Source organism: Lepus europaeus, chromosome 1 (genome assembly GCF_033115175.1).
Source record: "Lepus europaeus isolate LE1 chromosome 1, mLepTim1.pri, whole genome shotgun sequence".
NCBI classification, from domain to species: domain Eukaryota; kingdom Metazoa; phylum Chordata; class Mammalia; order Lagomorpha; family Leporidae; genus Lepus; species Lepus europaeus.
In genome coordinates, this window is record NC_084827.1 from 153,913,398 (window position 1) to 153,939,349 (window position 25,952).

The window sequence follows — 25,952 nt, forward strand, 5'->3', positions numbered from 1 at the left end:
CTTATCTTGCCTGTTTCATAAACAGCCTAAAAGGTTACTACATGCAGTACACGCTCTTATTCTGGAATTGTGACCAGAGAGGGTGAGGGGTCTAGAACAAGCCTTTTTTTCTTCTGTCTTCCCTTCAGTTACATAGTTTTCTTAACCTGTTCGGTGTCACCTATTTTTCTTAACATTAATGAGTCCCAGGCCAAAAGTTTTGTACTCTTCCATTCCAACTGACTGCTTTTTTGGATGGTGGCCATTCTCTGCACTGGCACAGAAGAGTTCACTGTGCAAAGCTGTGCTTGACTTTTCTGTCTGATCCTTTTTTTCATCTTGGCATAATAAAGCTGCTGTGTCTTCATCTTTCAGTGGAAAAGCCCGTCGGTCCCACCACAGAGACTGAAAGGGGAAACATTCTCAGTTAAGTTTCAACTGTTTGTTTAAATTCATGTATTAAAAATGTACAAATGTGAATTTTGTAATAATCACTGTTCTTTAGCACACAAATGTACAAATTGTCATTTGGACCTAATCTCAATTCAAAATGGAATGTCCTGAGAGTTTAATGTTTTGGGAATTAGTTTTTTTACTTTGCCAGAAAGGAGATGCTGCCAGAGGACAATGGTCTTCATTTTTGGTCTAAAAACACTTTGAGAAAGCCACTTTAAAAGTGTTTTTTAAGTTTGATCTACTTTAGTTTTTCATTTTCATCCCATTATAATACATGTCTATTGAGTTATTCTTCTCTGAGCTTTCTGTAACTTGCCTACTAATTTCTATAGTCTCTACTCTCCATTCTAGATCTGGTTCTTCTTTTTCATCATTTATTTATGAAGAGAGGTGTACAAACTTTATGGACGCTGTGTGAGAGAACACGCCCCTTGAGGTAGGAACTGGATCTATAGAGACAAGTAAAAATCTATAAGAAGAGGAATAGAAATAGCAGCTAACATTTACTGTGTACTGGATGCTTTTCTCCATTAATCAGATTTGTTTTGTAATAACTTGGATAGCATTACCATTCCCTAATAAATGAGTAGGTAGAAGTTCGTACTGACAAGTTACACCAGAAGGTAAATGATTGTAGTTAGTGATGGAACTAGAATGTTGGAATACAGATTCTCTGATTCCTGCACGTCATTCTAGATGGAATTGTCTTACTGAATTTTTGTTTCTTGAGAGAGAGACAGAGTTCCTATCTGCTAGTTCACTCCCCATATACCTGCAATGGTTGGGTCAGAGCCAGGAGCCAGGAACTCAAGTCTGTCCCACATGGGTGTCAGGAACCCAATGACTGGAACTGTTACTGCTGCCTCTCAGAGTGTGCTGGAAGCTAGAATAAGGAACTGTAGGCAGGACTTGAACCTGGCTTCTCCAGTGTAGGATGTAGGCATTCTAACCAGTAGGCTAAGTGCCCACTCCCTGTCTTAGTGAATTTGTTGCATAATGATGATAAATCATTTTCAGTAAGCAGTTTCTATAAACAAGTGGAGAAAAAGGTAAAAAGAAAATTTATTCCTGTATGTTATACTTACCTTGATTTCTTGACTTTCACTTAAAGAAGGTGAGCCATGTGCACAAAGATCATGATTCTCTGAGGAAAACTTCGGAGTACTTTCAGCAGCATATTGTTGACCACTATGGAAGTCACTGGGGTACTCTTTCAAAAGCAAGTCCTGTCCCTCAGTGTGCTTACTGAAAGCTCTAAGAAAATATGCAATTGTTTTTATAAGGTCTTAGCATTTTATGAAGCAACTTACCAGTTTCAAGTTATTGTGACTTTTCTTTCAATAGTTCTGAGAAAATTTTTAAAAATTCATCTGATGATCATGATATAATTTCCATATCTCAGAGGCTTAACTAGTACTCTATGAAATATTTACCAGATTATAATAGTGGTCTTTGTCTTATGATTTGGTTTGTTTTTGTTTTTCAGAATACAAGAAAGGGAAACTATGACCCTTAAAATTTTTTGAGTTCCCAGGGGATTCTGTAGTTATACTATCATTCAAGAAGGACTCCATTTGCACTTTCTGTTTCTGGAAAGTTTTATCTCTGTAACATGGAAAAGAGAATTCGAGAATCTCATCTATGTTAGGAGAACTCTTAGAACAAGGATCTAGAGTAAATCTGGATAGCTTGTGACTTAAATAGAAGTGGTTTTAATGATACTAATTAAACAAGAGATGCCACTTAACTAAAGTTACTATCAGACTTCACCTTATCTTGGCTTTTGAGTTTGGCTGTATTAAAAATAATCAAATGTAGATATAAAATACAGGGATTCTGTGACATACCTAAGTACTAATTTTGTCTGAATTATACCTCTTTCCTCAGAAGTCTGAGTTTTTAATAAGTAAAGGGTACTTCAGAAAGTCTGTGGGAAAATGGAGTGAAAAGATGAGTTTAGGGCCGGGGCCGTGGCTCAACAGGCTAATCCTCCACCTAGCGGCGCCAGCACACCGGGTTCTAGTCCCGGTCGGGGCGCCAGATTCTGTCCCGGTTGCCCCTCTTCCAGGCCAGCTCTCTGCTATGGCCCGGGAGTGCAGTGGAGGATGGCCCAAGTGTTTGGGCCCTGCACCCCATGGGAGACCAGGAGAAGCACCTGGCTCCTGCCTTAGGATCAGCGCGGTGCCACAGCGGCCATTGGAGGGTGAACCAACAGCAAAGGAAGACCTTTCTCTCTGTCTCTCTCACTGTCCACTCTGCCTGTCCAAAAAAAAAAAAAAAAAAGTTTAGGGGCCAATGTCTGGCTTGTTGGTTAAGACACCTCTTGAGATACCTGCATCCTATATTGTAGTAACTGGGTTTGTGTCCTGGTTCCACTCTGATTCTAGAGTCCTGTTATTTCGCACCTTAGAAAGCAGCAGGTATTGCCACTGTTAATTGTGTCCCTGACACCTGTGCGGGAGATCTGACTTTGGCCCAGACCCTTGACCATTGCAGGCATTTTGGGAGTAAATCAGAAGATGGGAGCTCTCTTTGTCTATTTCTGCCTCTCAAATAAGTATATAACAAATAATTTAAAAGAATGTTTATTTTGGGGCAAAGAATTTTTGAAATCTTTGCATAGCTTTTTTTTTTTTTTTTTTTTTTTTTAAGATTTATTTATTTGAAATCCAGAGAAGAGAGGGAGAGACAGAGATATCTTCAATCTATTCGTTCACTTCCGAAAGGCCATAACAGCTGGAGTTGGGCCAGGCCAAAACCTCAGAGCCTGGAATTCTATACAGGTTTCCAGTGTGGGTGGCAGAGGCATAGCTTTTTCATAGTATACATTTTTTTCATGAAATTTTTGAAGACCCCTCATTTTTTGGGGCTTGAATTTTTAAACTGGTCAGGTTTCTTGAAAGATTTATGTTAAAGAATGCATTTTTGAAGTGTTTATGTTAAAATGGGTTACCCAAATTCTAACCTCCAATCTATGGCCACTGTTACAGTAGATTGAAATGACCCACTCTATAAATATAATTTACATATTATTTGCTAGCTAAATATATTATAGAAGCTGACCATGAACATTTGAGGGAATGGAGTAAATGTAATTAGCCCACATATACTTTGAATATAAATTGAAATTGAGTCTGTGCAGTGTTTATTTTTTGCTTATTTCATATGCCTTCCATGATTATAGATTTTAAATTTATAATACTTGCCTGCTGTTTCTTCTGTGCCACTTGCTTTGTTCCCAGAGTGACCACCTGGCTTGCTCTCTCTCTTCATATTTTTTGTGTCTTAGGGAGAAGACTTCGTCAGAAAGATCTTCTATCTGGAATTAGAAATAAAAATTTTTGCTTTTATCAGAAACATTTTGAAATATGGGACAGGTTTCAAACAACTCCTCATCTAAAGAACAATAGGAAGCAGTCTCTAAAATAAATACAGTCTGTGTAAGTCAAGAGAACAAATGTTGGTCAGTCTCAAATTCCTGAAAGCAGAGTCAGAAACTTTTTTCTAACTTTTTCTTTTGATTCATTTTTGAAGACTTGATTATAAGTGGTATTGATTGCTTATTATGAAGCACACACTGATCCAGGAACATGTTAATGTCAAAGAAAAGTAAAACTGATTATTTGAGATAAATCATAATCAGCTTAATGAATGACTTAACTGGAGTTGTAACCTGGATAACTGGTTATGATACTTAAGAATTTGGGCTTCTTGGCTAAGATCATTCTGAAATAGAAGTAATGAAATTAAAAGGTAAATAATGCTATTTCTAGAGACCATCACTTGGTTATCACATATTTTTCCTTGAAATTGTTCTTATCAAAATTAATTTTACTCATTAGAGTCTCTTACCTGCAGTTTTATAATCCAAAAATCTGAAAAAACAAGTTTTTCATAAGTCATTTGGTGACAGCCTGATACAGAATGGTGTGAGGCTGCCAACTGAGTATTTCATTTCATTTAATATTTGATGTTAAAAACTTATCAAGACCCTTCAGGTATCAAGTGACATCTGTACCACATTTATTTTTTATTTTTATTTATCTGAAAGAGTTATAGAGAGAGGTAGAGACAGAGAGAGGGGTCCTCCATCTTCTGGCTCACTCCCCAGATGGCCGCAACAGCTGGAGCTGCGCTGGTCTGAAGCCAGGAGCCAGTAGCTTCCTCTGGGTCCCCTATGTGGGCGCAGGGGTCCAAGGACTTGCGCCATCTTCCACTGCTTTCCTAGGCCATAGCAGAAAGCTGGATTGGAAGATGAGCAGCCAGGACTAGAACCAGCGCCCGTAAGGATGCCGGCGCCTCGGGCCAGGGCTTTAACCCACTGTGCCACAGCACCGGCCCCATCCATTACTATTTTAATATTAATAATTAACCTAGTTTAAAAGCAAATTGGCCCTAATATTTTGAAAATGGTGTTGTAAACTTGAATATTGAGATTTAGGCTCCTCATACAGAAAAATTAATACCAAGAGGGAAGGTAAATACTCAAATTCAGTATCTATAACCCGTATAAATGACACATTTTACTTCCTTTTTATTTATGTTTTTGCAGTCATTTTGCACAGAAACATTTTTCTATCTAATTAGTACCTTTTTGGGAGAAATTAGTACCTTTTTTTACAAAAGCTAAGAAGTCAGAAGTTACTTCAAAATGTCAAATTAAGCAGGCTTCATAATATATAATGTACAATTATTCCATTATAAAAGGCAGCTTACCTCTTCACCTAGATTATATTCATCCAAAGGCTGAAGAACAACCATCCTCCAGCTGTTGAAGATAAAAACCAATTTATATACCTTTTATTAATCTTAGCTAAGTGTAGCAATTTTATTCTCTAAGCACAGCTAAGTGCATTCATGTTTTGGGACTTTCTAATGATTATATATATATATATATATATTTTTTTTTTTTTTGACAGGCAGAGTGGATAGTGAGAGAGAGAGACAGAGAGAAAGGTCTTCCTTTTTGCCATTGGTTCACCCTCCAATGGCCACTGCGGCCGGCGCATCTCGCTGATCCGAAGCCAGGAGCCAGGTCCTTCTCCTGGTCTCCCATGCGGGTGCAGGGCTCAAGGACTTGGGCCATCCTCCACTGCCTTCCCAGGCCGTAGCAGAGAGCTAGCCTGGAAGAGGGGCAACCGGGATAGAATCCGGCGCCCCAACCGGGACTAGAACCCGGTGTGCTGGCGCCGCAAGGTGGAGGATTAGCCTGTTAAGCCACGGCGCCGGCCTCTAATGATTATATTTTAATACTTAGTGTTTGAAGAGAGAAAAATATTTGTATTAGGAAAAGAAAAGAGGAGTCATTACTTTGGCTTTATAGTGAACAGTCTCTTCCGCATAGCTGCATTTTATACATAGTAATCACAAACTGACTTGGATCAAGTCAGAGGTACACTGATAAGCTGGCTTACCAAAAGAAAGAAAAATAAAGAGGACCTGATTTGGATTTGTAAGTTTGCTAGGTTCTTTGGTGTAAAAATGCCTATCGTGGCACCTTTGAGTTAACCAAAGTTTTAACTGGTATACAGAACAACCACATGAACCAGTAGCTCCATTTTACCACTAAATCAAAAAACATCAGAACCACAAATGATAGTCTTAAGTATAAGATATCTAGGAGTTTTCTAGAGCAAGAATGAGGAATGTCCAGCCTGTGGGTAGGATAAGACCCATGGAGTCATTTGGTCTGGCCTTGCCAAGGCAACTGTAGGTGGAACTTGAAATTAAATAAATCTATATCAGGCTCATTTTTAAGTTGATAATTTTGTGTGTTATATGATGTTATAAATACTCACATGGCCCTTGGCAAAGAAAAGGTTTCCTATCCTTGTTCTAGAGTATTAGCTTTCTTAATAAGTCAAAGCAGTTTTGTAGTAAAAAGATAATTAGAATACAGATGGGTAGGAATTAACTGCAGTTGTCATGTACTTCATGTCTTTGTCCTAACATTTTCTCTGTAATTCCTGGTTCCACATTGATATTCTTTTCTTTTTTTAAAGATTTTATTTTGGGGCTGGTGCTGTGGTACAATGGTTTAAAGCCCTGGCATGTGGCACCACCATCCCGTATGGGCACTGGTTTGAGTCCTGGCTACTCCACTTCCAATCCAGCTCTCTGCTATGGCCTGGGAAAGCGATAGAAGAAAGTCCTTGGGCCCCTGCACCTGCTTGGGAGACCAGGAGGAAGTTCCTGGCTCCTGGCTTCGGATTGGCACAGCTCTGGCCGTTGTGGCCAACTAGGGAGTGAACCAGCAGATGGAAGACCTCTCCTTCTCACTCTGCAACTGTTTCAAATAAATAAATAAATAAAATTTTTTTTTTTAAGATTTATTTATTTATTTGAAAGACTTACACAGAGAGGAGAGGCAGGGGCCCAAGGACTTGGGCCATCTTCTACTGCTTTCCCAGGCCATAGCAGGGAGCTTGATCTGAGGTGGAGCAGCCAGGACTTGAACCGGGACCCATATGGGATGCGGGCACTGCAGGCGGCGGCTTCACCTGCTGTGCCACAGCGCCGGCCCCTCCACACTGATATTCTTGGAAACTGCTTTCATGATTGTTAAAAACATTGGCTTATTTCACTGCCAGTAAGAAGGCACTCTGTACACTCTGAGTAATATTCAGGGACCCACAGTTTGGCTCTTTTTTTTGCTTTAACTCCCTCTATTAACCTGTGCAAAATCTATTTGGCTAATAAACCTTGTATACCTGACTATATACCTTTGTTTAGGTATCCCTATGTAAATACCCTCTACGTTCATCAATGTCTTCCCAGATTTTCCTACCTATCTTATGAGTTTATTGGTAATTCAAAAACACCAAAATCTTTTTGTTGTCACACGTGTTACTATCTAAGGGTATGAGTACACCATGCATAGGTAATTCCTTTCTTCTTTGAACTCTTTAATTTTTGAGAAACTGAGCTGCCAGTTGCTGGTTCAGTCCTCAAATGCCTGCAACAGCCAGGGCTGGGCTGAACTGGGACCTGAGCTGGAGACCCAGAACTTGATCCAGGTCTCTCACTGTGTGTGGCAAGACCCAGTTACTTAAGTCATCACTGCTGCCTCCCAGGGGCTGCATTAGCAAGAAGCTGGCATCAGAAGCGAAGGTGAGGATTGAGCCCAGATGTTCTGATGTGGGACATAACATCTTTACTACTAGGCTAAATGCCCACCCCCACACCTCTGTCTTTTAGGGCAAAGGATTGTTTGTTCTTACTGTTTTTAAATCACTAAAGTATTTTTTAAGTGTCATATATGTAACAGGTACATAAGTATAACTCTAAGGATGCTAAAGTAAATTAGTGTGGCAATTCCCAATTCCTAATAAGAACTCAGAAGTTTTAATACTGTCTGGTACTTTTTGTTCCACGTGAGTAATGTAAAAGTTGCTTTTACCATTTTCCTTACATAGCTATCCAAATACTGAAGGTAGGGTGGGAGAACATCTTTTCATTAATGAAGGTTCTAACTTTGCTTTGCAATTTTAAGTTTGTTAACGAAGTAAAGAAGAAACATAAAAAGATGTAAGTACACATACCTTGGAGTAAGTATTTCTTTGTATTGGAGTTTCTCTAACTTAGCTGGGGCTACTAATGACATGGGAATCACAATGTTATCTATGTCATAAGAGCTCTCACTTCTCAATCTCCTTCGTGCAGTATTCTGAAAAACAGGATTATAGTACTGCTTTATAGTTATATCTGTTTACCTGTAGTGATACTCTGTGAGTCACTTTCAGATAGTATCCTAGTGTACCAGTTACATAATTTTGGCAAATACACTGTTACAGAATCTGATTTTAGAACGTGGGGGTGCGGGGAGGCAGTGTTTGGTGCAACAAGTTAAGATGCTAAGTAAGGTGCCCACTTCCTGTGTCGGAGTGTCTGGTTTGAGTCCCAGCTCCTCAGTTTCCAATCCTGCTAATGCCCACCTTAGGAAGCAGCAGTTTATGGTTCAAGTACTTGGGAGACCCAGATAGAGTTGTGGGCTCCCGACTTTGGCGTTTTTCAGCCATGGCTGTTGCAGGCATTTGAGAAATAAACCAGCAGACAGTAGATCTCTGCCTGCCTGTCTTTCTCTGCCTTTCTTTTTTAAAGAAACACTAAGAAAACTAAGCATACCTATCTTTTGTAAGCTAATAACCTTTTGGCAGCTATGTAATATATATGTATATACATAAACATACAAGCTTGTTTATAAAACTGTGAAAGAATGAATGCCTTAAATTGCAAAGCTCTTAAGTCAGAAGACGAACATAAAGTACACTAAATGTCAAATTAACAAACTTAACTTTTTGTTAGGAAAAAGTATGAATTTTTTTGGTGAGCTTTTTAAATAAAGATTATTATAATCTTTGTTCTTTATCCCTGTACTTCAGAATAGTCATTTCTAGACCTTCCCACCTTTAGACCTTTAGAATAAAACAACTCCTAAATTTTCACTACTAAGACTATATTTAGGTTTGTATGTGAAGGAATAGAAATGGTTGTGGTAAGTTGAAGTTTTGTTTTTAGATTCAAAATCTTTAGGCAGAGAGTTAGAGACACTCATTTGTTGGTTCATCCTCCAAATGCCCACAATGCCCTGAGCCAAGAACTCAAACTTGATCTCCGACATGGGTGGCAGGAATCAAATTACTTGAACCATCACTGCTGCTCCCCAGGGTCTGCATTAGCAAGAAGCTGGAAGTTGAGCCCAGATACTCTGATGTGGAACACAGGTATCTTAACCTCTGAACCAAGCAACTGCCCCAAGTTGAAATTTTTGAAATGGGAAAACAAGCCATATTAAAGATTAGCTTTCTAACAAAATGTCTTAATTAAAATTTGCTGTTTCTTAATAAGTCCAAAATGTATTAGTAAGAAGGCTGGTATATATTTGCAAGGCAATATTTTTAAAAGTAATTGTAGAATTTAGTATATACAAAAACCTACCTGAGATGACGAATTCTGGGTTCTTGAGATAATGTTAACATTAGAAACAGGAGTAAAATGGTTATGGGATCCTGGTTCTGTGTGTTGAAAAGCAAATTCTTCAAATCTAGTTTTTTCTCCTGCCATGAAAAGAACCATTGAGGATACCACATTAAACATGATCCATAGATATTACATTAGAATTATTTTTGCAGTTAAGTGAGATATGGTTATCTGCATTAAATATATTATCAGAAAGCAAAAAGAAGATGAAAAAAGTAGAGCCTTAAAACTGCTGTATTTTCAGTTTCTAAACCATCTTTGAAGTATTTTTGATCTTTTGAACACTTACTTTTTCTTAAATTTCTGTTAAAGCACTAATTCCTAAACATTCTTGTTCTCAGGTATTCATTTTTTTATGCTGTTCATGGATGAAATTTCGATATTTGCAGGATGTTGATGAGAAGTTTCTTTCCATTATCTGTTTCCTCCAAATTCCTTTTTCCTGTTTGAATTCCTTATTTATAAGTATATGTTTAATTATCCACTTATTTATTACTTTTTTAAAGATACATGTACCGTTTTATTACAAAATCATTGTTTTGGCATTAGTTGGTTACAATGAGAGCAAGACTGTGAGTGTGGCAGAGCAGCTATAATGTAGCAGCCATATTCCCTGCTTACAGGACCGCAGCTTATTACCTCATATATATTACATACAAGTTAGCTGCAGTCACTACCGCTATGGATCCTTCTGCATGTACCATTTAGGGAAGAACTGATGGTAAGCAGGTAGGTTAAATGCTGATAAGACTACAAAAGTTCCTTGACGGAAACTGTCTCTGTTCCCTCCCCTCCAGTTACTTTGCTTTAAAGTAACTTACTCAGAGCTAATCAGATAGCAGCAGCACCCAGGGAGCAGCACGCTCAGTTCTTACTAAAAAGCAATACTTGTGCAGTGCACATTTCACACCACAGGCAAGGAGAATGATCCTGCATTAGAGTCCCTTAAAAAATTAAAAGCACTTCATCACATTCTTTGGGATGGTGTTATTGCTGTACATTTCTTGGGAGGTCACTTTCTGTGCTGTGTTTGCTCTGAAGAGATCTTCCAATGTATCTCATATTTTTTTAAGTTTTTTTTAAGCTAAAATTTCATATAACATTTTATTACAAATGTTTTCTTTATTGTTAAATTGGTTTTCTAGCATGTCTTCATAAATGTCCACAAGAAAGGCAATTAGAAGGAACTATGACTTGGTTGTAAATTAAGTAATTGAATTAGTAGATTGGGTATATTTGGAAAGACCATGATCCTGCCAAATCTCTTTCAAATGGTTCCAGAGTGTACTGGGGTTCTCTCTCAAACACAGTGCGATCATTGTAGCCAGTGGTATTAGAAATGACTAAGTACCTTTGGTTCCAGACAGTTACTTCTCATATCTTGTTGAGAAGCTGGTCTACATACTGCAGCTCATTATCCCAAAGTTTATATTCCTGAATAACCAACCCACTGCCAGTGCTGCCAGGTATAGTTCTTGGCGTCCGGATTAAGAACATGAGCAGTGAAGTCAAGCTCCTGAGATGGATCTTTCATCCATTCCACTAATGCACACTTGTGATGCCAAACTCGATAGGCTTAGGCTGTTCCTTCATTATTGCAGTAATACTCATTTCTTCATGTAGCTCTTTTTGAAGGGACTTCAAGGAACTTTATTGCCACACTGTAGTTGGCTGCATTTAACCCAGTAGCCTCTCAGGTCAGTTAAAAAGCTCATTGGTTTCTTGCATCATGTTGCAGAACAGCTTGGAAGTAATCATACACGTCTCTACATTTTTCACTATGGATGATCTGGACCACTGGATTGGGACCATCATTCTGTGGTACTCGGTCAGTATCAGCATATTCTGTTCTGCCCCTGCACAGGATGTAGGTGGGCAAGTCCAGACTGAGTCACCAGTCGCCCATAGGGACAGCACTGCTTCTCTGGCTTCAGCCGCCATCTATTTGCCCTGATGCTGCAGCTGGGCTGGTGGCTGGATGCCTCTGGGGCGGTGGCTGCTCTGGCGGACAGGGATTGCCACCTTGTGCGACCTCCCCATCCCTCCCCGTTGTTGCCATCTCACCTTGGTCCGCAACGGAGGTGGAGATATTCTGTTATTTAGTAGGATTCGTAACAGTATTTTCCTGTGCAGGGTAAAATCTAATACCCATTCCTTGTTTATATTGATATAAGCCCTTTATGGCTAGTTTCTTCAAATCAGGATTTGCATAATGAACTTGAATCTTGTCACCTAGTTTTCTTATAATCTAGACTACTGTGATTTTTCTAACGTTAATTTGTTAAAGAGACTACATCAGATATCCTGCACTGTGAGAATTACCTACTTATTTCTTTGCAGTATTATTTCATTTGTTCTATATCTATTTCCATCAGACTCAGGCCTAAAGTATCAATCAATTGAAGGGAAACAGCTTTGTATGATCTTTGTATTTCATAGTGCATCTTTTAAAGAGATTTTTAACAAAAGTTTTCCGTGTTTCAGTATGTATGTGTAGAGGTTCATCGAAAGCTGTTCCTCAAAGATTGAGGAGCTAAAAAGTATAATGAAACCCATGGACATGTATGGGAGTTTGTTAACTTTGTGCCACAATGTAGTTATCAGGTAGTAACTTGGTCTATTATGATGGGATTTCCAAAGATACCATATTAAATCCATTGTTATAGTCCAGTTCATTTTGGATATAATTGCTTTCTAATTTATTGTGAATATTATTGACATATCTGGGAAATACTTGACTGATGAATATAGTGTTATATCCACTGGAACACCAAATAAGAACCAAAGAAGTATGTAGATGATTTGTGATTCAAAATACGAGGTTACCTGGAAAAAAAGTCCTGGAAAATGAAATTAAAAGGCCAGTTTATTTGGGTGCAAAAACATTTTTGACATCCATGGACACTATGGATCTTTAAAATAGTTCATGAAAATGCATATTCTGAAAAAAGTATGCATGGATTTTAAAAGGTTTTTCTACCAAAATAAACATTCCATTTTGAAGTACCCTCACATCTTTCCAGCTCTGTTTTATTATCATTAGTGAAAACTGTGGCAACCGTCTTGTCACATGCCCTCGCGACAGCCTTCACTTTGTATTAATAGAAGAGTTTTAGAAGATCTCTTGATCATTATCAAACTATGTTTATTGGGTCCTAAGGAGAATTGAACAAGGTTTTTGAGTGCTTCAGTTGAAACTTTGTAGCTTTCTCAAAATCCTGAGGAGGTTCTAGTCAGTCAACATCTCCACAGCAGGTGTTAGAAATGCTAATAAATTGCTGTAAGGCAACCTTGTACTGACTTGAGTCCATAGCAAGACCCTGAAGAGACAGTCCTATCCAAGGGTCAGTTGGTGGAAAACAAGTAGCCAGGAAATACTTAATTGCTATGAAGTGGTAGATATTCTGTTCACAAAATTTTGATTTAACTATAGGGGTATGCTGTTTAATGTTCAGAGGGTCACAGATGTTTTCTGTAAATAGCAACTGTTCTGTAAGTTTGCAGTATTTAGCACTACTGCTTGTGTCCTCATTTAAACCTACCTAAAGCTGTTTCACTCAAATGTCTTTTCTTTCTTCCCTGTAACAGTTGTGTAGAAGATTCTGACCTTATTTGAGGTTTACACGTAGGTGAATATCCATTTCTCCATTGATTCAAAGAAGTACTATGTACTAAAATAAAAAAATAGGAAATGTGAAGTTTTAGTTCCTTAACAAAGACATTCAAATCTTTTAAAACAATACATAATTTTAAGATACCAGTTCAAAATTATAATGAAACACTTAAGTACCAAGACAAATAACTCTAAATACTCAGACTAAGAATCCTTAAAAAAATCCTCAAGAAAGGCTCAATTTTCTGTATTTTTCAAAGGATTTGAAAAGTGAAAGTAATCTACTCTGTCTCCCAAGTTACAAATTAGGATTGATTCAGTTCCATACGTGTTGCCTAAATACAGTTTGAATCCTCAAATTGGTTTTGGTTACTCTTAATATAGTTTGAATCCTCAAGTTAGTTTCTGGTTACTCTTAAATCTGGAAATTCATAGCCAAGTAGTAGTTAACAGGGTCACACCAGACTTGGACTGCTTGAAACCAATAATCAGATTTCTTCCACCTCTGACAGTGACTAGACACCATTCTTTCACTGTTGTAAGGTGATGAATTTAACACAATTGTGAGTCATTTAATATCTGTCTCAGTTATCTCATCTGTACAATAATGATAATAGATATTTAGGGATTTAGAGTGAGTTAATTACTTAATAGAAAGTGACATGATAAGTTTAATGTTAGTGTTGTCAGATTTTTGTCTATGTCCTGTATTTCAAGCAATAGCCAAATTGGCTTCTTTCTTGAAACATGGATTTGGAAAGGAGTGCAAAAAGAAATATTTGTAGGATTATATGCCAGACTTTGAATAACCCTGAAATAAAGGGCAGGGCCTACCAAGAATGACCAGGATTCTGATTTGTAAATGACAAAGTATTCTCAAAGTGGCAGAATTAGTATACACAGGCTTATGCAGAGAGATGCACATTTTTGTTCCCATTTACAAGCAAAAAGGAGAACGTGTAAATAAAGCAGAATTTGTGAGGACTCTGAAAGGTAATATAAGAATCTGAAGAGAAAAGCTGGAGCAGAAGGATATGGGAAAGTGCTGCCACAAAAATGAGGTCACTACCAAAGGTCCAGTAGACGTGGCAGAAAGAATGGAGCAAGAAGGTGGACTGGAGCAACTAAACTATGACACGTGCTGGCATGTGAGCAGGGTGCTTCTAGGTGAGATGTGTCTCAATGGGTAGCAACCGCAAAATTGAGTTTTTAACAGATTAATGGATGATGGAAGAGAAGACAGTGCACCACTACTACGTTTTCAACCTGTATACATCAGTGGTAGAGCAGGTTTAACACTGGATGTCAGCCTCAAAGAGAAATAGTCAAAATGCTGAAAGTCTGAATACTGACATAAAATTTTAAAAGCATAAATTACACCTAGAGAAACTAGCTGAAGAAGTAGTCAATGGAGCTTTCAAAGAAAACCAATTAAGGCGGGTGCCGTGGCTCAATAGGCTAATCCTCTGCCTGCGGCGCCGGCACACCGGGTTCTAGTCCCGGTCGGGGTGCCAGATTTTGTCCCGGTTGCCCCTCTTCCAGGCCAGCTCTCTGCTGGGGCCCCGGGAGTGCAGTGGAGGATGGCCCAAGTCCTAGGGCCCTGCACCCGCATGGGAGACCAGGATAAGCACCTGGCTCTTGGCTTCCGATCAGCGCGGTGCGCCGGCCGCAGCGGCCACTAGAGGGTGAACCAACAGTAAAGGAAGACCTTTCTCTCTTCACTGTCCAAAAAAAAAGTTAATAAGCTTTTAAAACAACTAATATTTGTCCAGAGAAACAAGCAAGAGATATCTCTGTAAAGAAATCTTAGAGGTTAGAAATACAGTTGTTCAAATTTGAACACAAAATCACCACTGCCTGGGTTGAGTAGCAGAACTGACAGCTTAAAATAAAAATTGGGGTTGAAAGGGCAATTCCCCAACTTAGAAGAATGCACTGATGGGAAATAAGAAAAAAATGAGATTAAAAGGAGAGAGTTGAGAGAAAACTATTTGAAGACATGATAGCCAAAATCTTTTCAGAGTCAATATTAACCCTATTTCAAAGAACTCACCTAAATATCACGTCACAAAGATCCAGGGGCCGGCGCCTTGGTGCAGTAGGTTAATCCTCCGCCTGCGGCGCCGGCATCCCACATGGGCACTGGTTCTAATCCAGGCTGCTCCACTTCCAGTCCAGCTCTCTGCTATGGCCTGGGAAAGCAGCAGAAGATGGCCCAAATCCTTGGGCCCCTGCACCCACGTGGGAGACCAGGAAGAAGCGCCTGGATCCTGGCTTCGGATCAGCGCAGCCATTTGGGGAGTGAACCAATGGAAGGAAGACCTTTGTCTCTCCCTCTCACTGTCTGTAACTCTACCTCTCAAATAAAATAAATAATATATAAAAAGGTTAATTAAAAAAAAAAGATCTAAAAGTTACAAAAGATGGTTTTAAAAGAACAAAGCAAGGCCGGCGCCGTGGCTTAACAGGCTAATCCTCCGCCTTGCGGCGCTGGCACACTGGGTTCTAGTCCTGGTCGGGGCATCGATCCTGTCCCGGTTGCCCCTCTTCCAGGCCAGCTCTCTGCTGTGGCCAGGGAGTGCAGTGGAGGATGGCCCAAGTGCTTGGGCCCTGCACCCCATGGGAGACCAGGAGAAGCACCTGGCTCCTGCCATCGGATCAGTGCGGTGCGCCGGCCGCAGCACGTCAACCGCGGCGGCCATTGGAGGGTGAACCAACGGCAAAGGAAGACCTTTCTCTCTCTCTCTCTCACTGTCCACTCTGCCTGTCAGAACAAAGCAATGAAAATCAGATTAACATAGCAAGGGGCCGGCACTGTGGCATAGCGAGTAAAGCTGCTGCCTGCTGTGCCGGCATCCCATATGGGTGCCGGTTCGAGTCCCGGCTGCTCCACTTCCTACCTAGCTCTCTGCTATGGCCTGGGAAAGCAGAAGATGGCCCAAGCCCTTGGGCCCCTGCACCCACGTGGGAGACCCGGAAGAAGCTCCTGGCTTCAGATCAGAGCAGCTCCGGCTGTTGCAGCCAATTGGGGAGTTAACCAGTGAACCAGTGGATGGAAGACCTTTCTCTGCCTCTCCTCTGTGTAACTCTGATTTTCAAGTAAAATAAATAAGTTTTAAAAAAAAAACAGCAAAATTAGATGTAATAAACTCCTGACTTTAAAGAGTTCAGAGAGAAATGGTAGGCAGAATTGGCCCCCAAGATTTCCCACTAATCAAAAAAGGAGGAAGGAAAGGTGTTGAAAACAAAATATGGCAAGAGTAGTTTTAAACATATCTAAAAAAGGTTAACTACAATTCTGAAAATTATATTTTCAAATGTGTATGTGCCTGACACTTTTAGGTGTTCAAAAAGTTAGGCCCCTCTTATTTTAATGGGAGCCTTTCCTGGAGTGTGTGAAGCGAATCTCAGATCATTCACCCTCCTATTTTACAAGAATTCACTCTCCATGTCCCCTAAAAGCACCTCAGACTTTGTGAAGGAATCTTAACTTTCACAAAAGTGGTATTTTTCATTACATTTTATTCAAATATTCATTTTTATAATTTCTGATTCTTAAGTTTCTTGTAAGGATTTCACAGTCCTTGATATAGGAACTAGATGACAGTTTACTCCACACATTCTCTTCACCTTCTGATTAATAAAAATGCTCTCCCAGCCTTTTGTTTTTCTTGCAAATCCTGAGTGTCCATTCTAAAATATCACACAGCGTCTCATATTTCCAGTCTTCCTTTTATTCATTTGAGAGCCCCCAATTATATGACACACACTGTTCTATATGCTGGGGACACAATGGTGAGCAAAATTAAGCATGGTTCCAGCCTGTGGTTTACAAGCAGTATCTCAAAGAATGAACCTATACTGTTTGAGAAAAGAGAAGTACATGAGGTTATTCAGTGTATAATACAGAGGGAGCAAGAATTCTAGGAAAGACTTCCCCAGGTGAAATGGTAGATTTCAAATACGGACAAATGACTGATGACTTAGGAATGATGTATGTGCAATGGACCAGTGCAGCTGGGAGTAGGACAATATAGGAACTGAACAGCTATGCTGTATAGAGAAATCTGTAGTAAAAGGAAATCTGAGAAATAACTCAGGAGGCAGCAAATGTAGGGGTCCTGTGTTAAGAATATGCCATCTCAAATCAAGTAATGGGAGTAGGGAGCAGGTATCACATAGTAAGATCTGCATCTTGAAAAGACCACTGGCTACAACTTCAGAAATACAGGTAAGATAATGTTGGACTGTGAAACAGATCAGATGGACAGCTTGCCAGTTTATACATAGGAAGTGTGGGTGAGGAAGGCTGAGCCCTGGACATTTGTGTAAGGGGGCTGTTCCCCTTTTAAAACATAACAAGCTTTATTTAGACATAATCTCGGAGAATCTTGAATGCAAAGAATCCCCATGTATCTTTTACTCAGATTCACTAACATTTTGATACATTTGCTGGCATAATACTCCTAGATGTATCAATGTGTATTTCTCAAAAACAAGGACATTCTCTTACATAGGCACATAGTTGTCAAGATCAAGTCAACACCATTATTTGACCTATACACCTATTCAAATTTCACCAGTTACCCTTGTTATAGCACATCCTGATCACTCAGGGCACACAGTTGTCAGATCTCTTCAAAGTCTTCATGTATCTGAAACAGTCCCTCCGTCTTCCTTGTTATTCATAACTTGCATTTCTTTTAAGTACAGACCTTATATTTGTTTTGTCTGTATTTCTTCTTGATGACACTAATATCTATTCACTCTTCAATCCACTACAACTTTACATAACCCTATTGCCTGAATTCAACAGTGTCTTATAACTGCAAAATATAATGGGCTGTATAGAAAAATCTAGGCTCTGTAGCAAAGGCACGCAACACAAAGCTCTCTCTACCTCATACAGTTTACCACACCAGAATACCTTGCTATTTGTACATACTTGAACACATCACATTGCTTCATATATTCATGAAATGGCATGCATTTGTTTGTATTATTTAAAGCCGTGTTACTCAATATACATCAGCAGCATTTTACTCACCTGGGACCTTGTAAGAAATGCAGAATCTCAGACCACCTTCCAGGCTTGTTGAATCAGAGTCTGTATTCTAAAAATATCCCCTTACCTCTGTTATTCTGCCTTCTCCTAGGAAGGGTCATAGCATCCTCTTCTTTAAAGAATTATTTTTAATCATATGTCTGCATCCATCTTTCTATATATTAGTTATCTGTGTCTACTTCCACCTATTATAATTCCTTTGATTCCTCAGCACTTAATAGCCTGCCTAGCACACAGTAGTTACTCAATGTTGAATTCTTATTTTACTTAATTCTGTAGAAATCACTAATAGTAAAAGAAAAATTAATGAGCTGCTATTTAATACACATATAGGATACAATGTTATTAATGCTTAATTATTTGGGATGAGATGGTAGCAAATGAGAAAACAGGGGAGACTAAGATACAAAGCAATAATTCATTGATTTCCCTAATTAACTGTACTGAATGCATGCAGCATTCAACTCAAATTATTCCATCTCTGTCTTAATTTTCCATTACTAACATGTAATAACATCACTGGAACATTATTATTTGCTAGTGCCTAACTTAGTGCCTTATTTTTTTAAGTCATATAAACAGTAGAGCAATATTTGAATATCAGAGCACAGGTTTGTGTCTTTAAATTTGGCTGCTCTACTTCCTATCCAGCTTCTTGCTAATGTGCCTGGGAAGGCATAAAAAATTGGACCAAGATCTTGTGTCCTTGTCACTCATATGGGAGACCTGGATGGAGTCCTGGCTCTTGGCTTTGGCCTGGCCTAGAGCTAGCTGTTGAGACTATTTGGGGAATGAAAGAGCAGATGGAAGATTCTCTCTCTTTTTCTTTTCTTACTTTCTGTGGCTAAGCCTTTCAAATAAATTAATTTTAAAAAGAAATACCACTTATTCTTCCTTAACAGCATATATATGTCTCATAATTAACACACATATTTCAAATTTGAAATCATGATTTTATTCAGAATAATGGTATTATTATTCCCAAAAATCACTCATTTTTTTCAAATGGTTATTACACATTTCTCTGTTTAGAGACAATATCATTTAACCCTAAATATTTGGCATGATAGTTTCATCACCATAATGAATTACAGCTACAATGGTCATTCTTAAAATTATCATTTTCAGGGATACATTTCCCCCCCTTGGAAAAAAGTTTAGTCTCAGCATTAATTATGAATAGAACTATATCACAACAAAGGACCAAACAAGTATGTTATGGTCTCTTCCCTAAGCATAGAGAATTGGGTTCCTTTTTTTTTTTTTTCCCTTTCTTTCTCTAACTTTTTACCAGGAAAGAAATTTAAACACAAAGTTAGACTGGCATATAGAACTCCCTTATATCCATCATTAAGTTTCAGCAATAACCAACTTATGACCAAACTTGTTTTATCTCTCTTCCACCGTTTTTTGCTATAGTATTTTAAAGAAAAACCTGCATGTATCTTTTCATCTACATATATGTCTCTATGAATTGCTATTAAACAAATTAATAGCGTTGTGTATTTATGTAACCACAATGCTTTATTACATCTCACTAAACTAGTAATTCATTAATATCATGTAACAGCTCATTCGTGTTCACATTTCTCTACAGAATATAATATTCCTATGTATGTGTATATTTACAGCTAATTCGGTCAATTCATAATACCAATAAGGTCCACGTATTGCATTTGACTAATAAAATATAAACACTTCAATGTGGTCATAGTTAACTAAATAAAAATAAAATCTTTTTTATCAAACAGTTTTTGATGAATATGTTTCCATCCTTACGTGAGTTTGTAAGATATTTTTGAAAGTTGCACAGTCCACTGTAGTGTATAATTAATCAGGTCACTATATCCTTATTATGCGCTTCAAGTTGTTGCTAAATTTTCATTATCACAAAAAATGTTAAGATGAAAATATTTGTGAATAAAGGTCTCATATTTAGGATTAGATTATATTCTTAGAAATGGAATAACTGGCTCAGAATGCAGTTAAGAATTCAGTAAACATTTATTATGAGCAGATACAAAAGTAAACAGATGGCTTTTTTACTACACTGAGCTTATAAAAAGATACATAGTTTAAAGACCTTGTAATGCAAATCACAGTGCTTCCCCCAAGGTTTGTTGTTATCAGTGCTTAACTTATCAGTGCTGTTTTTACAGAAATCATGCCAAAAGTTGGTGATTATGTTTGAACTCATCAATGTAATAGGCAAAAATAGTAAACATTCACAAGTGTCTAACACATAAACTTTCAGTAAATGTTTGCTATTACCATTCTCATTATCAAATACATGTATAGTTTCTATTTTAATTCTCTTAAGACATTGTTGTAAACATTTAATTCTAATCCATCTGAAATATAGTTTTAATGCTCATCCATCTTAAGTGTAATATGCTGTAGAAGATTCAGACTCATTTTTTTTTTTAGAGAGTCATTACTTAGTGCCACTATTAAAAAGGAACTCACTAAATTTAGAGCATGGACTTTGAGCCAGACTGCTTGGGTTTGACTCCTGGACCTACAACTATTCAACTGTGATTTTGATAATGTTAGTCAAGGGGAACAACACATAATAATATCTATTTAACAGGTTAGAAGAATTAGCTAATATAAAACCCTACAACCTGGCATATAAGGAATGCATCCTGACAATTTGTGGGGCAGTTGGTTGGCACAGTGGTTAAGAGACAACTCAGGACATCCACATCCCATATTGGAAGCCTGGGTTTGATCTCTGCTTCCTTGATTCCAGCTTTCTTGATTCCAGCTTCCTGCTAATGTACATTGTGGGAGGCACCAGGTGATGGTTCAGGTAGTCGTGTCCCTGCTAACTTCATGGGAGCCCTGGATTGAGTTGCTGTCTCCTGACTTCCACCTGGCCTATGTCTGGTGGCTGTGGGCATTTGGAGATGAAACCAGCAGATGGGAGATCTTGCTCTCACTTTCGCTGTCTCTCTCTTTCTCCCCCCATCTCTGCCTTTCAAATAAATAATACTATTAATAATAAATTAAAATTTAAAAGTAAAAACATAACAGTGACATTTAAAAAAATGTCTTTGTTGTGATTATTTACTGACTAGGCCATCCCTTCCATACTAATAGGAAAAACTACTTTATAATGAACCCTTGGGTCTGTTGCCCTGCTTATTTGGGTCTATTGACCTGCCTTCCATAAGTATTACCATATTTTAATGCTTATAACTTTATAAACATTTTGATATCTGACACCTCCTCCTATTGATCTTTTAAAATTTTTATTGGCTATGTTTAACATTTATTTTTCTCTCTGAATAAACTTAAATTTAACTTTGTTCCAAAGTTTTTGTCTAAAAGAGTATCTCTTTGATTGTGATTAGAATTACATAGCAATTATAAATTAATTTGGGGGAAAACTGATATCTTAAGTTGTAATACTGCCTTCTGACAGAAGGCAGCATTTATCTCCCCAGGTTCTTCAGTAAACTTTTGGAAGTTTTCTTCATGTAGGTCCTTAGAAAGTTCAATCCAAGATATTTTATAATTTCATTATCAGTTATCTCCAGGATAATGTTCATTTACATATTCTATCTAGTTATTACTGATATTTCTAAAAGTTACTGATTTTTATAAATTTATAAAATGACTCTAACAGGTATTAAATTTGACTTGACTTTTTGAGGTTAATAATTATTTAATCTGGATATCATGCATCTTGTATACTTGACTTTTTTTGTTTTTTTTTTTTCTTTAAATATTTGTTTTTATCTACTTGAAAGGCAGAGTTACAGAGACAAAGAAAAAGAGCTTGCATCTGCTGGTTCACCCCCCAGATGGCTGGAACAGTACAACAGCTAGGGCTGAGCCAGACCAAAGCCAGGAGACAGGAGCTCCATTTGGGTACCTGGAAGCATCATTCACTGCTTCCCAGGTGCATTAGCAGGAAGCCAGATTGGAAGCAGAGTAGCTGGGACTTGAATTGGCACTCTAACATGGGATGCAGGCAGCCCAGCAGTGCTTACCCACGGAATCAAAATACTTGCCCCTGCATGACTTTTTTTGAACTAAAAAAGATTTTAACTTCTCAGATAATCAAAATATGGTAATATTTTTCTTTCTTCTAATTGCTTCCAAGCATAGACAATGTCTTCAATATAATTTAGCACACTCATAAATATTTCATTACAATTTCTGCAAGTTTTATTATGTAGTTTTAATGTTTCATATTTAAATTATGGATTCAACTAGAATTTATTCTGATTCATGGTGTGAAATGAGCATATAAAATAATTTTACTCAAGAGGTTAAAAATACTGTTTATTGAATGGTGCTGTACTTTCCCATTGATATACAATTTTTCTCTGATCACACAATAAACTATGCAGTCTGTTTCATCAATCTGTTTTACTGAATATAAGCAAAACAGAATCCAAGTTAATTACTAAATGCTTTTGTCATGTTGCCATAAGTAGTTGAGATTTTCTTTTCCCAGTATTTCTTTGTACATTTTCTCTTGTTAGCTCTTCCCAATAGCTTTGGCATTAAGTTAACAAAATCTATTAGAACTTCTAGTTACATTGTATTAAGCTTATGAAGTAGTAGTATATCCTTATTAATATTTTACATAAATGCTGCTTCTCCATGTTTATTTAATTTCCTATTATTTATCATTAATAGTTCATAATTTTCATTCAATAGGTAACACACATTTCTTGTTAGGATTGCTCTTGTGTATTTTCTATGTGTGTGTGTGTGTGTCTGTGTATGTGATTTGTGAGAAGTTAGTGTTAAAAATTAAGGATTTACATTCTTTTGTTAAATTTTATTTACTGAGAATGCAAAAATAAGTATGAAGGATGTAAAAAGGTATATAAAGTGCAAGATTTGTAAATGTAACATACCAGCTGTTGGAGCTATGACACAGTCGCCTAAAAATTTATTTTCATCAAGATCTCCTTTTATTTCAGTCTTTTTAAATAACGTTTCAAAGTGAAAATGAAGAGGCACATCTGGAAAAATAAAGTAAAAATGTATTTTCATTGAATATCATTCTTCAGAGGCTGAAATACAACACAGATACTTATTTTCTAAAAGTAGCACTCATGCTTAAAAAAACTAGCAAAGTTTGAAAAGCTGGCAAAATACTCTTTTCAAGCATCTTGTACATGTACTTATTAAACAAACAAACAAAAAAGCCTAACAAACTTCATGAGCTTTCTGAAATAGTGTACAACATGAACCATACTTGTAAATATTAATAACTATTACTTACATATGAATGGAAACAAACGCACCCATGAGGTCTTTAAGGAAACCGATAGCCAAACCTGAACTCTATCCATTTCACCCTAATCTCCAATACTGGGCATCTGAAATAATGGCTTTCCAAAAGATATATTACATGCTTCTAACTACTTTGAGAAAAACTGCTATAATTCAGATGCAATTTCTTTTCTTTTTTAAAATAACATGTATTTATTTATTTGAAAGGCAGAGTGACAGAAAGAGAGAGAAAAAGAGGTCTTCCATTTGCTGGTTCACTCTCCAAATGACCACAGCAGCTGGGACTGGGCCAGGCCTAAGCCAGGAGCATGGAACTCCATATGGGTCTCCTACGCAAAACAACAGAGGCCCAACTACTTAGGCCATCCTCCGATGCTCTCTCAGGCACATCAGCAGGGAACTAGATTGGAAGTGGTGTAGCTGGGACTTGAACTGGTGCTCCAATATGGGGTGCTGGCGTCACAGGAAGTGGCCTAATCTGCTGTGCCACAGCACCAGCCCTCCATTCACTCTTTTTCTAAAGAGTGTAATGCAGGGGTATTTAGGGTGTGCAGAGCTATTCTGCTATTTGCTGCTGCCTAGGTTTAGAACTTTTCATCACCCTCGGAAAAGACCCCTGTATCTAGCAGCAGTCACGGCCCAGTCTCTCCTTTCCCCAGCTCCTGGTAGGCACCAATCAAACCTTCTGTCTGTGGATTGGTCTGTTTTGGACATTTCATATAAGGGGTCCTCAAGAGGTCATGGAAAATGAACATGCATGAAGTTCAGGACCCTTTTGCACGTGATGGTCCCAGCCATTTATTCCATCCCTAAAGAACTGAGCATCCTGGGAATTTAACCCTGTAGAGGCACTCTTTTCTTAAGTTACTAACGGAAGAAAAACAGGTGCCTTTTAAAGTTTTTTGTTTTTTTTTTTAAGATTAGGAAACCAAAAGAAGTCAGAAGGGGCCGTCTCAGGACCCCAGGCAGGTGCCTAACAATTCCCCCAGCAAAACCCTCACAGAACTGCCCTTCTTCTATGCGAGGAATGAGCAGGAGCATTGCCAGGCTGGGGTGGGTGTGCAATTTCTTCATGAATAAAAATTTCCACATTCCCTAAGGTTACAAATTATTCTACTTTTACAAATATTAAAGCCTATTCTTTTAAATAAAGTTGTAGAGAGAGACAGTCAATATAACATGTTTATATTCTATATTCTCACAACTAATAGGGGTAGTTAAATAGATGTTGTTCACAATTATTAATAGTTTTTTTCTTTCAAGAATGTAAAAATAAAATTATCTAAAAGGCATTTAATAGAGACACCTAAACTTTACCTTTATGAACAAATATTTTGTAAAGTAGTTAATACATGAAAGTTTTACAAGTGAAAGAAGGTATTTATTGTTAAGAAAATCAAGTATGATCTTTACCTAATATATACTAAATTGATCTTCTGTATATAAAGAGAATTGAAAATGAATCTTGATGTGAATGGAAGGGGAGAGGGAGCGGGAAAGGGGAGGGTTGCGGGTGGGAGGGAAGTTATGGGAGGGGGGAAGCCATTGTAACCCATAAGCTGTACTTTGGAAATTTATATTCATTAAATAAAAGTTTAATAAATGAAAAAAAAAAGAAGTGAAGCAAAAAAAAAAAAAGAAAATAAAGTATGAACAAATAAATCACGATAGATTCAGGAAGGATATAAATTTTAAACAAAGACAAGATGTATCACTCCCTCAAGTGATATATTTTAGTGGCAGGTCCATGTTCAAGTGTGGAAAAATATGCAAAAAGTAAAAAAGGTTCATGAGTATCACCATAGAGTTTGTCCCAAGAGATGACAAATGAAAATGAGAACATAAATATTGTCCTCTAAAACACTGCTTAACTTTCAAACACTGCTTTGAAACACTATTTTTAAACATTTATTTAATAAATGTAAATTTCCAAATTACAACTTTTAGATTATAGTGGATTTTTCCCCCATAACTTCCCTCCCACCCGCAACCATCCCATCTCCCATCCCCTCTCCCATCCCATTCTTCATCAAGATTCATTTGCAATTATCTTTATATACAGAAGATCAACTTAGTATATACTAAGATTTCAGCAGTTTGCACCCACACAGATACACAAAGCATAAAGTACTGTTTGAGTACTAGTTTTACTGTTAATTTGTATAGTACAACACATTAAGGCTAGAGATCCTACATGGGGAGCAAATCTACAGTGATTCCTGTTGTTGATTTAACAATTGACACTCTTATTTATGACGTCAGTAATCAACTGAGGCTCTTGTTCAAGAGCTGCCAAGGCTATGGAAGCCTTTTGAGTTCACAAACTCTGACCTTATTTAGACTAGGCCAAAGTCAAAGTGGAAGTTCTCTCCTCCCTTCAGAGCAAGGTACCTCTTCTTTGATGGCCCGTTCTTTCCACTGGGATCTCACTCACAGAGATCTTTCATTTAGGTCATTTTTTCTTGTTGTTTTTTGCTACAGTGTCTTGGCTTTCCATGCCTGAGAAACTCTCATGGTTTTTTTTAGCTGGATCCAAATGCCTTAAGGGCTGATTCTGAGGCCAGAGTGCTGTTTAGGGCATCTGCCATTCTATGAGTCTAG

General features: G+C 37.8%; 1 protein-coding gene and 1 pseudogene across 6 annotated transcripts in view; both read right to left on the reverse strand.

Moving 5' to 3' along the window:
* Positions 1 to 156: 156 nt before the first annotated feature.
* The window catches only part of KANSL1L (KAT8 regulatory NSL complex subunit 1 like), a 179,272-nt gene continuing 153,476 nt past the window's right edge, over positions 157 to 25,952 (reverse strand). For all 6 annotated transcript variants that reach the window (XM_062190902.1, XM_062190921.1, XM_062190875.1 and 3 more), the window contains exons 8-15: positions 22,970 to 23,077; positions 12,957 to 13,085; positions 9,373 to 9,491; positions 7,977 to 8,101; positions 5,152 to 5,203; positions 3,642 to 3,754; positions 1,521 to 1,689; positions 157 to 384 (exon numbers count right to left, since the gene is read on the reverse strand). In XM_062190902.1, the coding sequence (XP_062046886.1) occupies positions 157 to 384; positions 1,521 to 1,689; positions 3,642 to 3,754; positions 5,152 to 5,203; positions 7,977 to 8,101; positions 9,373 to 9,491; positions 12,957 to 13,085; positions 22,970 to 23,077 (1,043 nt within the window). The remainder of the gene's footprint in view (positions 385 to 1,520; positions 1,690 to 3,641; positions 3,755 to 5,151; positions 5,204 to 7,976; positions 8,102 to 9,372; positions 9,492 to 12,956; positions 13,086 to 22,969; positions 23,078 to 25,952) is intronic.
* Positions 9,901 to 12,232, reverse strand: LOC133759625 (protein farnesyltransferase/geranylgeranyltransferase type-1 subunit alpha-like; annotated as a pseudogene).